The sequence below is a fragment of the Galeopterus variegatus genome, unplaced genomic scaffold, assembly GCF_000696425.1.
Source record: "Galeopterus variegatus unplaced genomic scaffold, G_variegatus-3.0.2 Scaffold165, whole genome shotgun sequence".
NCBI lineage: Eukaryota > Metazoa > Chordata > Mammalia > Dermoptera > Cynocephalidae > Galeopterus > Galeopterus variegatus.
In genome coordinates this window covers 247,893-263,566 of record NW_007726276.1, presented here as the reverse complement: position 1 = coordinate 263,566, position 15,674 = coordinate 247,893, and the positions used below count along the sequence as shown (strand labels likewise).

Sequence of the window (15,674 nt, the reverse complement as noted above, 5' to 3'; positions counted from 1 at the left end):
TAGAGCTGTAAGCAAATATGAATTTATTGTAGACCAGTTTTTCTTTAAAATAGTGGGTTTTTATTAAAAGCCTACCTAATCATAAACAAGTAATTATAACCAAGTCCAATAAACTCAGAAATAAAGTTTTCCTGAGATTAAAAAGCAGCTCTTTAAACTCAACTTTCTCTTACACCTCAAAACTTTTTAATCCCCACAAACATTTGTGAAATACAGAAATGACTTACCCATCTATTAAAAATAACAATTTTTCATTGTAGAAATGTATCACTAGTTTCCCTAGGGAGGCAACAATACCTTCTCACTTTAATGTGTGTGTGTTTTTCCCCCCATCTAATCAGCTAATACTTTTCAAAAGGTCTTTTTAATGCCTAAATGAAAGGATTCCACATCAAAGACCTGACCTCCCTATTAAAGTATCTAAATGAAACCTTATGAATACAAAATCTATTCAAAGGCAAATCACAGGTAGCTTATTGTACAATGCATTAAGAAAAGAAAAGAAAAAAAGCTTCATAAGAGCTGCATGGAATTTGGTAAAATTATACCACAAAAATACAAATTGATCTTAAGTATAAAGAAACAAATTCATAGCCAAAAACTTATTACAAAAGTGCTCTGTAATCAGCCAGGAAGGGAGTCTTTATGAAGAACTTAAGAATTTGTCACTTTTTCAATCAAAATTTCTGATTACAGCTTCATGTTGGAAAGGCCAAATAGAGAACAAACCACACATTTTTCAATAGATTTAAAATCTGAAATTTTTAAAGCTAACTTTCAACATCAGAAATGGTAGGTTTTATTGCAGACAAGAGAAAAATGTAATAAAAGTGAAAGAGATGAAATAGAATAGATAAAAATACTTTTTAAAAACAAAGTAAGGTTTTTTTTTTTACCATACCATGAATGTGGTTCTGAAGTTATTCAAGTCAGTAAAAAAGTCTTCCACGGACACCTTCTTCACATCAATGGCATAGTATCCCATTATACTCTGGTATAACTTTTCCATGTTTTCATGTAACTTTGAAAGTTTCTCATATTGTTCTTTAGCACTAATAACAAAACTGTATATTATAGTTAAGGAATTCTGAAATTTAGAAAGTAATGTTTTGGGGGTGGGGAGCAACCTTGTAAATCAATGTTTGAGTCTGATAATCACCAAAATTCCAAAATGATCTCTAATAGTTAACCATTCTTACAAGTCTACCTATACTGTACAGCAATGAAATCTTAAATTCAATTTCTAATTAAATATGGAAAAATCAGAAAATGAAAATTTTATATATTTAATATTTCTTTGATAACTGAGCTTAAGAAAAATTTTCTTCCAATTTACAAAAATAATAATATATATTATGAAGATTATAGTTCAGTGGTTGCAGTTGAATTGCAATGATTTCAAAATCAACAATACATGCATTGAGCATAGCAGTTAAATTGGACAACTTGGGGTCAATTTCTAGCCCCTACACTTGAGAGCAATGTGCCTGTGGGCAAGTGCCTTCATGTCTCTGTGCCTCAATTTCTTCATCTGTAAAATTAGAATAATAATATCACCTATCTCATAGGGCTGTTGCAAGGACTAAATGAGTTAATACACGCAAAATTCTTAGAAAAGTGACTGGACATTTAGTAGTACATAAAAATATTTGGTATTATTCCCCACTTACTCTTTCTAAACTTTACTTAAGGTTCTAAGAGTAAAACTAAATAAATTATGAAGAATTAAATTAAAAACTTCTTACATTATGTAAGCAAATTAATGTTTTAATTTCTTTTTTGGAAAAGTAGTCCATAATTTCTTCTGTGAATTACAGGATTAAAAATTATGATTACACACATACATGCACACACATACAGAAATGTTTTTCTCTCATTTATGACAACAAAGTTGAAAACACACTGAAATTGAGAAGTCTAATTTAATGTGAATATGTTAGTTGCTGGCATTAAAAAACATGTTCTAAACAAATCACAAAATTTCCTTTGTCGTATGACAAATTGCTGATGCAGTCAGATATAAAATCGCCAATACCACATTCTGAAAAGATGACTCTTATAGAATCAGTCATAATTGACTATGGCTCCTTTAAACTAGGACATATAAAGAGATGGAAAATACAGAGTTAATCTTATAAGTATAAGCAGACATCAGCAAAACTTAAAATGAACAACCAACAAAAAACCGGAGTGAGGCCAAGACAAATAAACCAAAAATGAAATGTCTATATCTAAAAAGTAAAGTTTTCCACAATTTCAAAAGGATATAGTTTTTCTGGTCAGAGCTTTCCCCAGTAAAAGATGAAATAAGGAAACTGATGCAGGCCCTTCATTTTGAGAATGTGAAAGAGCAAGAAAAAAAGAGACAACACTGATGCTAGGTAGGGAGTGAATCCAGAACACATGAATGAATTCTAGTTATTAGAACCCAACCTCCCCACAAGGAAGTAAGGCATCCCAGTCAATCATAACTCACCTGTACCCATGTCTGTGGTCAGTCCATGGATTATCTACTGCCCTCCTATGCCTGTTTCTTTTCATACTATGCTCTGCATAGTGATATATGTGTGGAGGTTTAGAAATCTTGATTCTCATTTGATTTTAGAATAGGGTTTTTAGGTAAATGCAAGTATGGGGCAAAAGCCCTCGCATGGGAGACCACAGTCTACAGATAGAGGACGACAGCCCATTTAATCAATTCTAATTAAATAATGTTGATTCTCATTAGAATAGGGTTTTTAGGCAAATACATATATGGGGCAAAAGCCCTCGGATAGGAGGTGACAGCCTACAGCCAGAGGGCAAAAGCCCATCTAATCAACTCTAATCACTGTTTAGGTATGGGATTGTATACTTTAATGATTTTAGAGTTAACAGGTGGTTGTCATACCAATCCTGTTAAGAGATTTTATGAATTGCTGAAGGGAAAGATGTGAAAAAAATGTGTTAGGGGCAAACTGTTGGAGGAAACTTTAGAAATAATTGTGCTTAGATTTTATCATAAGAATGTAACTTTTGCTTAAGGAGAGGTTATACTTTAGATAATGAGCCAGTTTGACCAACTTAGCTTTTCAGTAATTGTACTTTGGAATGTCGCATTGTTAATTTCACTGATGTTACTAGTTTCCATTGCTTGCTATACTTAGCCATAGATAACTTTTGTAACACTGCCCATGTCCTTGTGTCCTTTTGTAATGATTGAATCAACTGAATTTTCTTGTGAAACTTCTTTGTCTTTACAATAAAAAACAGAAGCTAACTTGGAATCAAGGCTATACCCAGTTTTCTCTGGGGTACAGACCCTTTGGGCATCTCATTGCATTCATGGTGCTTTAAGTAATCCTTTTCTTGTCTCTGTTACACAGTGAGAAGTGTAACAATATGTAGTATTTTAGAAGGAAGAATAGACTAGAAGCCAGGGTGTCTAGATTCTACTACAGTAGTTCATTTTTTAATGACCTTAGAAAATTTTATAGATCTGTATGCGGCTCAGTTTACATTCATCTGAATAGCAAAATGCCTCCCTACACTTTCTAGAATCTAGATCTCAATAGTATCAGTGACTGGCATATTTACATATGATATCATTTTATAATTCTTGGATGAATAACAAAAGATTTTATGTAATTAGTCAAACCACAAAATCACAAGAAATCATAAGAATAGGGTCTTACAGGACAGGTTTCCATGTACTTTATCAACATTCATGAAAGGTTTTAAGTAAAGTGAATTTAACTAAATAAAAATCACATTTGAAATGCATTTATAAACTATCATTAAATGGAACATACAGTGATTCATTTGTAATGTGAAATAGTCATGCAGAAATGAACATCAATTTATAAGTTACCTATACAATCTATAAATTCTCATCTAAAGTTATTTATGTCTAGAAAGACAATATATCCACATGGATTATTTATATATTCTTAACTCCTGTCTAAAAGAGAAACAGGGGCCGAGCCCGTGGTGCACTCGGGAGAATGCGACGCTGGGAGCGCAGCGACGCTCCCGCTGGGGGTTCGGATCCTATATAGGAATGGCCGGTGCGCTCACTGGCTGAGCACGGTGTGGGCGACACCACACCAAAGGTTGCGATCCCCTTACAGGTCACGAAAAAGACAAAAAATAAAATAAAATAAAAGAGAAACAGTTTTGTGCCTTTGCCGTCCAAACCTATCATTCAAGCATCCATTCAATACTTCCTCTTCCATGAAGGCTTCTCTAATCTCCACAGCTATGAGTAATCATTTGTTCCACTAGACAGAAAGCATTCGTAGTCCATAGTACTCATCTGGAAATTCATCAGGCATGTTCTAACTTCTGGATCCACAATGAAGCTGTGATTTTTCCCTTCTGGTCTAATTCCTTAGCAGTGCTTTGTTCTCGCTACATTTCTAGTAAAGGTGATTACCTCTTACTGTCAAGCCCATTCCCTAAATGCTGTGTTCCACCTTCTTAGCTGTATTAAGTCTATTCATTTGCAACTACGTTGGTGCCAATTACTTATTTCACCCTAGTGCCATCATTCTTACACTTTGGGAAGGGTAAGAGTTGCCGTCAAAAGTTTGATAAAAAGTTATAGAACTTCATAAAACTGCACGTATGCATGCGTGTACACATATACACACACAAAAAATTTTTGAATGTAATATTATAAGCTAACTGAGTCCCTGAAAAGTATTTATCCTGGACAATAAGGTTAAGGACACTGTTTTGGTAGGTGTCTCTAATTGTATGGTTCTATAGCTACTGCTTTGATGCCCCTATCACCGCTTATAAAGCTTTGAATTTTAAGAATAGGCACTTTACAAATACTAGTAGTTTTATCATAATACCTGGGAAAACAGACATTCTCAATGATTAATTATGTACACAGTTTAAAATAAAGCAATGCCATTCCTTAGATTTTCAGGTAAAAATCACAACAAAAAATCAGAAATATGTCTGTGCATATTATAAAAACAGTGCAATTTCATTAAAAGATGTGATAGAAAAGATGACCAAGATCCATAACCATGGAAATGACCTGGCTTTGTTCTAACAGCTAGAGAAATTTAATTTTTTTATCAATGTTATCTATAAAACAATTTGCTCCCAAAGAGAATAAAGTGGAGCTTTGAATAACGGTAATTACCCATAAGAATGGTGAAATTATTATTAAACTGAAACAATTTTAGAAATAGTCAAATTAATCCTTAGACATTTACAGTGATTACCTGATAGGACTGAATAACTGGTTATATCAATAAGGCACATTATATCAATAATGACAGGCTATTCTCTCATTAAGGGATGTTGAACCATCCAGATAAAGAATCATCATCATCATCCAAAAGAAAAAAACAAACATGGTTGTCCTTGTGCCAACTGTTAAACTCCAAAGAAAAATAATGTTTATGACAGTAGTTAGGCTTTAACTATTTTTTTTTTTAACAGTATCAGGTTCTATGTTTGTAAGGAGCTTTAGAGAAATATGAGATACTCAACAAAATAAACATTTGATAAAACTCATTACAAAAATATTGATATCTATCCAATCACTTGATGCCGTGAGAAATCTATTTTCATTTCCTTTACCTAAATCAAGACCAAGGCCAAATTGTCATGAATTTCTACCTGAATCACTGTAATCTTCCCATTTGAAAGGTATCTGACAACCAGATCAGTATTTACATTCACTGAACCACAAGTCTTTAGTGCAGCCAACTAAGAAGCAGGCCTACGATTTGTAATTCTTCTCTTGGTCTACACCAGTATTACTCATTATCAAACCACCTACCACAAAAATATTCTACTTTTATCCTTAGGTCAACACCCTCATTATTGCACTTCCGCTACCAAGGGTGCCCATTAGTTCCATTAACACACCTTACAAGGACCAACTTCAATCAGTCCTACATGTCTAATACCTTTGACAGAACTTTTTCAGTACCTGGGATTCAGCCATTCAGTTAAGTATTCATTGAGTTCCACTCTTTTCCAGAAACTTTTCTAGGCACTAAGGAAAACAGCAGTTAATAACATAGGCAAAGTCCTTGCTGTCATGAAACACATACTGTAGAGTGTTGAGACAGATAATAAGTAAATAAATGAGATTTTCACATAGTGGTATGATAAAGAAAATAAAAGCTTTTGATGTTATATAAAGTGACAGAGTCTAATTTGGGTAATTAGGGATGTCCTGGCTGAGAAGGTGAGATTAACTAAAAACTGACGCACAACTGGAAAGCAGCAGTGAGCACAAATCTGTGCAGCACACTCTTGAAAGTGTAATAAGACTTCAGAAAAGATCATTATAAATTAGAGGATTTATAGAGGATGAGGAGCAGGATATTTAAGCAAAGTCTTAAAAGTTTGTTAAGAATGGGTTAAGTGGAAAAGAGGCAAGAAAGGGAAGAAAGAAGAAAGGGACAAGACAGTGAGAATACTAATTCAAAAGAAAAATCTGCTACAGTTAATCACCCAATTACCCCACTTCCCAGTCTAGCAACTGGGCCATGTATTACACAAGTTTACACTTTATCCATTCCAATCTTCTCTTTTACTGCTTACCAGCAGTTCAATTAAAGAAAAATGTATGGAATTCTTTTACCTGTAAAATGCTGTACTTTATGCAATGCAGAATATGGATATAAGTAAGATATGTCTTTCTTTTCAATGAATTTACTGGGATGGTTGTAGAATCTACCCAGGAATTTCAGAAGCACCTAAAACACTGCTATTTAGTGGGAACAACAACAACAACAAAAGTGTGAAAATAAAGTGGGAATTTGAGAAGAAATTTAAAGAATATAATATGAGAAAGAGTCAACTAACTTACTATGTTGTGATAAATTCAAAAAATATATAAACATCTAGAAAAATTATTTTTCTAAGAGACTCAGGAGAGAGGGTAGAAAGAAAAATAATGGAAAGACAAGTGCCTGTGTGAGGGAATTTCAAGGGCAATGCTCTAAGATCTATTTGTTATTGTCCTTAAATAAGAAATACTACAAAATTTAAAGGTCAAAAGAAAGGAACAGGCACAGTATGACACAAATCCTGGCATTTTCTTAATTTTCTCACTGGTAAGAATTTAATAAGTATTTACACCTCCTATTTAATAGTTTGCATGTAGTAATACTGATGACCCTACCGCAAATTTGTGTTTCACATTTTGCAAGCAAATATTTACTGTGGAACGATTCAACTCTAATTACAGTTCTAATCAGGCTTAGCAAATGGGAAGCAACAACTATTACTAAAAAGTCAAGTATATATGAAATAACTGTGCATGCCTTATAAAGGACATAGTAAATTCATTTTTTTATATTAAGAAATGTACGTAAAGAGTGAACATGCACTGAAAGAATAAAAATACAATATACTATAATTGAGTGTTATTAGTGAAGTTTCAAATTATAACAAAATTGTATCTTTATAATTTAAAACAGTTCAATTAACAGATTATTTAGTAGTTCACTAAGTCATGATTGTTTAAACTAAAGATGTAGTTGTAAAGAGACATCCTTAACTACTTAAGTAATATACATACTCTTTTAGAATTGGTTGATAAACCAAACATTTGATTTATGCTTCAACTAATAAGCATTAAAACTTACAACATAAAGCTTAACTGTTAATAATGTAAACTTTAGTTAAGTACATTTTTTTTTGATAAACCAAACATTTGATTTATGCTTCAACTAATAAGCATTAAAACTTACAACATAAAGCTTAACTGTTAATAATGTAAACTTTAGTTAAGTACATTTTTTTTTTATTGTGCATTTTGGCTCCCAAATTTTCCCATTTTCTAAGATCTAAGAAGCTGACAATTGCTATTTTAATAAGATCTGTATTAATGCACTTAATATCCAAAATTTGACTTGTTGTCAGTCCTAATTAAAATAAACAAAGCCCTGCAATGAATGAATTTAATTACTTCGAAACTAGTATGTCTAACTAAGATGAAAAGCAAATGAGTGCAATCTAATCTCGGCAACGAATATTTATGATTATAAGCTTTGTCAATAGCAAAGTGCACCAACTGTTCATATATCTGATTTCCAAGAGATACATGAATGCTAATCAGTTCATTAGAGGCTTTTGGGTTGTGATATTTAGTGACAGGATGTAGTAGCTTTCTTGTCCATGGAGTATAACTGTACTCAGAATGAAAAATGGTTTTCAACAAAACATCATCCTTCCAGTTTCTGATTTCCTGCTGGTTGCTTTTTATGAGCTGCATACCTTTCAAGAAGCCAACATCATTCAGCTTCTTGTGTCATATGAATACAAGTACGAATATGTCCTGAGATCGTCTGCTGAGCAGGATTCTACAACTTTTACTCCAAGCTCAAGAATTCAACTTAGTTCCAGAAACCTCAGCTTCATAATTATTGAACTCACAGTGTATTACCAGAAGCTACATGTAAGCAAAATCTTTTCTAAAATGTTCTATAGAGAACAGTACCAAGTACTTCAATTAACAGTACTTAATGATTAAAAGAATAAACTGTCACATATGAACACTTAAACATGATAAAGTGATTGAGGGTAGAAGCTAACAATGATGAAACTGACATAACTCTGCAATAATACATCTATTTTAAAAAGCATACTTTGTCAAATGAGAAGGTAGTACAAAAATATATTTTTGATGGATAAATACAGATTTCATCTTTACTTTAAAAGCCTTACCCCATATAGTGATAAAGTCACCCACCCTAATATAAGAAGAAATTGGATGGGGAGGAAAGATACAAAAGGAAACAAACTTATTAGCCTGAATTGATTGTTGCTGGAGTGCATTTTCATATTTCCTAAGAGAGACAGTGAAAGAAGCTAAAATTCAACTAATTCACAATTAAGCTGAAAGCATATACAATAAAATCTACAACAAACCAAATAATAATTTTGTGATTCACTAAATTTCAGGAGAGAAGAGTTAGAAAAAGAAAAAGTAGTCATTTCATTTCAAGTATTTCAGTTGAAAATAAAATATTGGGAGTGTCTAAAAGAGCTCATTTTAGAGTAGGCTTTTTTTTTCATATAGAATTCAGAAGTCCTGGCCGAGCCCGTGGCGCACTCGGGAGAGTGCGGCACTGGGAGTGCAGCAGCGCTCCCGCCGCGGGTTCGGATCCTATATAGGTATGGCCGGTGCGCTCACTGGCTGAGCGCAGCAGTGCGGCCGGTCTCAAAAAAGACAAAAAAAAAAAAAGTATTAGAATTCAGAAGTCCACATGGGATTTTAATAATACACTGCAGTAATATTTTATTGTAACACAAAAGACCAACACTTTTTAAAACACTTGGTCTCTAATTTCACAGAATGTTTTGCAAAGGAACTCAACATTAGTTTCAGAAAATAAAAAAAGGTTCATTACTTCTGTTACTCATTACAAATTAAGCTACAAAGTCAGTGATAAAGATAACTTAATACAAAGAAGATCTTCAGTTAAACAGGACACAAGCCTCATGTTATTAATCATACACACACACACACACACATATACACACCTGTCATTTTTATTTTGAGTTAGGAGAACATCTACACAAGTAGTGATTGTAACAAACTCCATTTTGATTTTGGAATCATGTAGTATTTCTAAAGAAAATATTAAATTTTGTGGAACACAGGTTAATTTCTAATATACAACAATCCTTGAAATTAAGCTGACTAGTCACACCAGTTTATGAAGACTGTATATGCTTCCTGAAACGTTTCAAAAATCTCTAAGTCACATCATGACTTAAGATTCAAACTTCATCAAACTGAGTTTTAATATCCTTTCAATTTATCATGAACATCAGAAGGAAATAAGGCATGTAGAAGGGAAAAGATGAGAGAACATACCATTATCCAGACAGATAAAAAGAAAAAAAGAATAGAAATCAATAATAAGACATTTGTGCATTATTCATGATAGAAAAACACTTTGATAAATTTCCCTGCAAGAAGGCAAAAGTTAAACCTACAATTTGGCATTACGGAATGATCTCTAGTTATGCAAATAGACATAAAACGTTAAGTAAATTGTAATTCTAGTTGACTAGTGACTTAAGTTATTTAGATATCAAAAGGATATGGACATCTTTGTCACAAACTTGTCATGCAAGTCCTCAGGAGGGGGAAAGGTTTCCAAATCTTTCTCAAGCTGTTGAAGTTGCCTTCCCATCTGCTTCAAATTCTTTTCCAGCGTTTCTACAGAGACTAAAAGAAAGTATATTAAAGGCCTTGAAAGGACAAAATCATAATATAAAAAAGGTAAGACACCTTAGAAACAAAACATTTGTAGAAAAAACTCATAATAATAATGTAAGAAAATTCATTATAAAAAAAGAAAAAAGAAAAATGAATTTCAGTTTTCTTTATTCTAATCTTCCCATTTTTAAATCCAGTTATGAAGAAAATTCAGTAAGAGATTTTTTAAAACATCAGATGAAATTTAGGAAAAGCTCACACAGACAAATCACATTTAAGAAATAGGTTTTGTGGGCTGGCAAGCTAGAGCATGATGTTATAAGGTCAAGGGTTTGAATCCTTGTACAAGCCAGCTGTCAAAAAAAAAAAAAAGAAAAGTTTTGTTTAAAATTAGAGTTCTTAACTACTAAAAGGCTACAAAATAGTTGGTCTAATCAGCTAAAGAGGCAAAGAAAAACTCTTTTTAAATACAATTTTAACATTTTTCAAAATTACCTCTTGAGAGGAAACAGTGAGTAGATGGGAAAGGTGGGGGGAAATGATCTCTATTGTCCAAGCTAATCTACAATAGGAAAGAAGAGATATCAGAGGCTATTTACAATGACAAATGTCAGGCTTTCTTTACTGGTTCCCTGAGCACAATCTGTGTTTATTATCTAATAATTAACATTTTCCTTCTTTGACTTAAAATTGTTCTCACAGTGCAAGTAAAGAACAAATGGTAAACTAGGGCACTGTGCCACTATCAGAATACACTAGCCACTCAGCGGGACAGACATTAAGAATCATTTCCGAAAATCTTTGCGTAATCATTTTGCATGACACTAGGAAAAAGAGTTAACAATATATAAAGAAAATATAGTGGCACAAACCACCTTTTTGGATATTTGCTTTAGGTTCAGTTGAATTTTAGTAAAAAAAAAAAAAAAAAAAAATCTTTTGCTTCTGATCACTGTGAACCATATAAAATGATGTTTAAAAAATGAATACAATAATACTAAGTAATCTGCCATTTTCAAGATTTGAATTAATCCTGAGGAATGGGTACAATTCAAGTTTCACCTATAGAGAGGGGAATATCCTTGGAAGCAACCTAAATGCCCAATAAAATGGATTGAGTTAAAAAAATATATATGGTTTAGTAACCTTGGTTCAAAATAATGTTGTATAAAAGTGTGAAGTTTTTTTGTTTGTTTGTTTTTTACTTATACATGAAATAACATTTGCTATTCTAACAGACATTAATAGCTTTCAATAAAAGTTTAGGTTTGTAACAAAAAATTAGATACCTAATTCTCAGATACAATATTTAATGAGTCCAATGACTGAATGCTTCAGAGAGACAGATAGAATAGCTGCTTGTGCCTGAGAGTGGTGGTACTTTAACTTTTGTCTCCCATTGTGGTGAAGCCACTCTGAAGTTATGCTCATGCATATCTTCTTGATAGTTTTCTCCTCCACATGTATCCCCTTTCTGTGATTATTAAAATTGAGACAATAACTCAGATAATAGGGTGTATGAAATATTTCCATCATGGTAGCATTCAGTGTATTAATTCAATCTATTTAACCAATGCCCCCAATATTTTGCCGTACACTACTCATGGTGGTAGCATGTATTTCCTATGCTAAACTCTTTCACTTTTATGTCTGCTTGTCAATTACCCACATTGAAGACATCTACTTGATTAGGCCTATGGTTTTTCATTTACTCTTCTCACTTCCAAATGGTTCTGGGGCGGGGGCCGGGGGGCGGGGGTGGCTAGTTGGCTCAGTTGGTTATAGTGCAGCCTTCTAATGCCAACTGGCCAGCCACCAAAAAGAAAAGAAAAGAAAGAAAAAATAAATAAATAAAACCCTTCTTGGAGGGGCAAGTCACCTAAATGTCTTTTTGTTTTTCTGCTTTCAAAGTTCTCTATCGGCATTACAGAAGAGATTCTTTTTGTTCTCCCAGCCTATTTGATCTCTCCTCTAATATTTCATTTGCTTTTCCACTATCATTTCTCAAGAAATCTTACAGATGGTTCAGTCACTTTTACACTTCCTAAAACTTTGAAACTTTTGATTAAATAAAGTTTCATACAGTCCTTGTATTAAGTAAATAAGTGCTCAGAAAAGTTTATAAGCCATACATCCACTTTGTGCTATGGATTAGGTTCAAAAAATAAGTTAGTGCACCAGTAGTAAAATAGTAGTAGGTGTAATAGTAGTAATAGTATTACAGTGTAATAATAGTAATAGTTGTAATAGTAGTAGTGTTAACAAAAATAATAGTAATAATAGCAGCTAAAATTTATGGGCAGTTAAACATGTCAGGTACTGTCCTAACTATTTTCTATTAATTAACTCATTTAATCCTCACGAGAACATCATAAAGTAGATTTTGTTATTATCCCTGGTTTACAAATGAGGAAACTGGAGCTGAGTGTGTATGTAAAAAAGTCAAACAACTAAAATGAGGTGAAGCCAGAATCTGAACTTAGGCAGTTTCATTCCAGACCTTATTTTTAACCATTTTGCTATATATGCTATTAATTAAAGCAATTGCCATTTTATTTTTGTGATCCCTAATTAGGAAAAGATCTAGAGAACGAACAAATATAAGAGTGAGGGACTCTTACATGACAAAAAGCACAACATTGGGAGGGAACACAGTCAGATTGTTTTTTCTGACACCAAATACATTGTTTCAACACCAACCAATTCGCTAATTCTCCAACACCAACTGGGTGTCCTACAGTGCAATTCAATTCTGCCATTAACTACCTGGAGTTAGTGAAGGCTCCGTAAATTAAGGACAAAAGCACTTCAATTTTGACACTAACTACCCCCAGTTAGGGTCAGATACTAAAGGTATAATGGCTCAGTCCAACAAGACTATACTCATTTCAGATGCCAGTTGCAAGTCCAGGGGGCCACCTATACTTCTGACTGACTGGCTGTAAATCTGAGTATTCCCACAACCCTCCTCCCTTAAATTTCATAATTCACTGGAATGACTCATGGAACTCAGGAAAGCACCATACTTATGATTATATTTTTATCATAAAGGATACAACATAGGAACAGCCAAATGTAAGAGATGCATAGGGCAAGTAAGAGAGAGGCTGGCGCAGAGCTTCCACGTCTTCTCTGGACACACCACCCTCCCAGCACATTCACGTGCTCACCAACCCAGAAGCTCCCTTGGCATCGTTGTTACTGAAGCTTAATTAAATATGCAATGATTGATTAAATCCCTGGCCATTCAAGATTGAATTCAATAGCCAGCCCCGCTTCCTCCCTAGAGGTCAGGGAGTGGGCTTATAGTCTAACCCTCTGGTCATATGTTCAATACTGTGGAGACCAGTTCCCATCCACAAGCTATACCCCGACCTGCCTTTAGTCACCACATTAGCATACAACTTACTGTTCTTATCACTCAGGAAATTACAAAACTTTTAATAGCTCTGTGTCAGGAGTGAGGGACGAACATCAAATATTTATTTTTTATTATTCCATATAGATATAGAGGGACTTGTCCTGTGAGAGGGCAGAACCGGTGGGGAGGTGTAAAAGAAGCATATTTTTGGCTCATGGGTTGTCACTCGGAGCTAACAGCCTGCGCTGCCATCAGAGGAGGACAGAGCCATCCCAGTGATGACCACTTCTCAGCAAGGTAAGAAAAGAGCTTATTCCCCTGGATGAAAGGCTTGAGCTTTTCCCAACTCTTTGGTAGCCAGTAGGTCAGGAACTACTTTCTCTGTGATTAAAGCAACTTCTCCCAGGCTCGATTTCCACGTCAGTGAAATGGGAAGAATCTCACCTCATACTCTTGCCTCACAGATATTTCATAAAAGGTCAGATGCTATAATATAGGATGAATAATTTTGTTTTTTAAGAGTGCACTATGGGGCCAACCCGGTGGCTCACTCAGGAGAGTGTGGCGCTGGGAGCGCAGTGGCGCTCCTGTCGCGGGTTCGGGTCCTATATAGGAATGGCCGGTGCGCTCACTGGCTGAGTGCCGTGCGGATGACACCAAGCCAAGTGTTGCAATCTCCTTACCGGTCACAAAAATGACAAAAAAAAAAGTGCACTATGTTATCCTTATGAGAACTAAATAAGAAATGACAAGTTTAAAGGTTGAAATAACTGGTATTAGAATCAAAGGAGAAAAAAGTCATCATCATCATTACCACTAGGCCAGGAACAGAATCGTGGAAGTCAGCCTAAGAAGGCTTGTTATTTTTCAAGAGTAAAATATTAGGAGTGTTTGGGACATATTCAAACATTTAAGGTCAACATTATACAGAATAAGCAATCTATCTTTAAAAACAGTTCTTAAGGCTGCTCCACAGATGGGAATCCTACTAAGCCATTTCTTATGCTTCATCAGCAGTCTCTGATTACATTACTTGTACATTATATTAAGCGGATTTAAATGTAATTGACCAACCTCTCACTGTTGGTTTTTAACTAAGGACCAAAGTACCCTTGGAAGAGAGAAAAGAAGTGTGTGAATTTGAGACTAATAAAGTGTAATCTAATGTTTGGAGCTATCTGATGGGTAAAATTAAACTAAAGAGCATTTTAAGAATTCCCTTGGTGTTTTCTTTTTTAGTAATTATTATATTTTCATAGACAGTTCTTTTATGTATCTTCAAACATAATTTTAGCCACACTTTCCATGCGTCAAGTTCTTTGAGGTCAGTAACTATATTTTTTGTGTTAGAAATCCCAACTAGGTTAGGGAGTTTTGAAATGTACACTCTCAAAGAAGTGTTAATTTACTGGTGTCTCTGTTTGTGGCCTACATGTGAATTTTGACTTTCAACTTTGTCACACATCTAGACCAAGAAATTAATCACATTTTAAAAATTCCTTTTCATTATTTAGAAGAAAAGTAATAAAACAGAGCCATCGTCAAGGAGAGTTGACTACATTGTTTTAAGGCAATTTTGACTTTTGCATTTTACTCAGTTAGTATGCAATCCAAAAGGGATCTCTTTCAGTCACCTCAGCCATCTCGTGTCTCTGCCCCAACCAGCTTCCCCTCTGTAATCTCCACAAGTCAGTGGGCAGGACCATGAATTCTGTTTCCTATACCAGAAACCTGCTAGTCTTGACCCTTTCCTCTCCTACAATTCTCAGATACAGTCAATCATGATAGCCAACTCATTTTACTTGACAAATGGTACTTAATTCCTTCCTCACTTGAACACTATCCAAGTCAGCAGGAAACCATATCTCTTTTCTGATCTCCTATTGGTTTTCTCCAGTGGCTTTGCCACATTGTACATGGGCGCTTTCTGTCAAACAGTAATTTAAAGGTGTCCTTTCCTTGTTTAAAACATGCCCATAAACTGGTTACATGACATCTGAGCTCCTAAACAAAACATATTCTGCCACATGTTACTCACCAAACATACAGCTTTTAGTTCCCCTGCCCACATCCTTCTTCATCCATTCTGTACCTGATACTGGAAACATGTAGCCATATGTCCAC

General features: G+C 34.2%; 1 protein-coding gene across 2 annotated transcripts in view; it reads right to left on the bottom strand.

The window, feature by feature from the left end:
- DIAPH3 (diaphanous-related formin 3) overlaps positions 1 to 15,674 on the bottom strand; it is a 428,227-nt gene that overhangs the window by 193,611 nt on the left and 218,942 nt on the right. For both annotated transcript variants that reach the window (XM_008594695.1, XM_008594703.1), the window contains 2 exons: positions 10,074 to 10,198; positions 902 to 1,066 (listed from right to left, as the gene is read on the bottom strand). In XM_008594695.1, the coding sequence (XP_008592917.1) occupies positions 902 to 1,066; positions 10,074 to 10,198 (290 nt within the window). The remainder of the gene's footprint in view (positions 1 to 901; positions 1,067 to 10,073; positions 10,199 to 15,674) is intronic.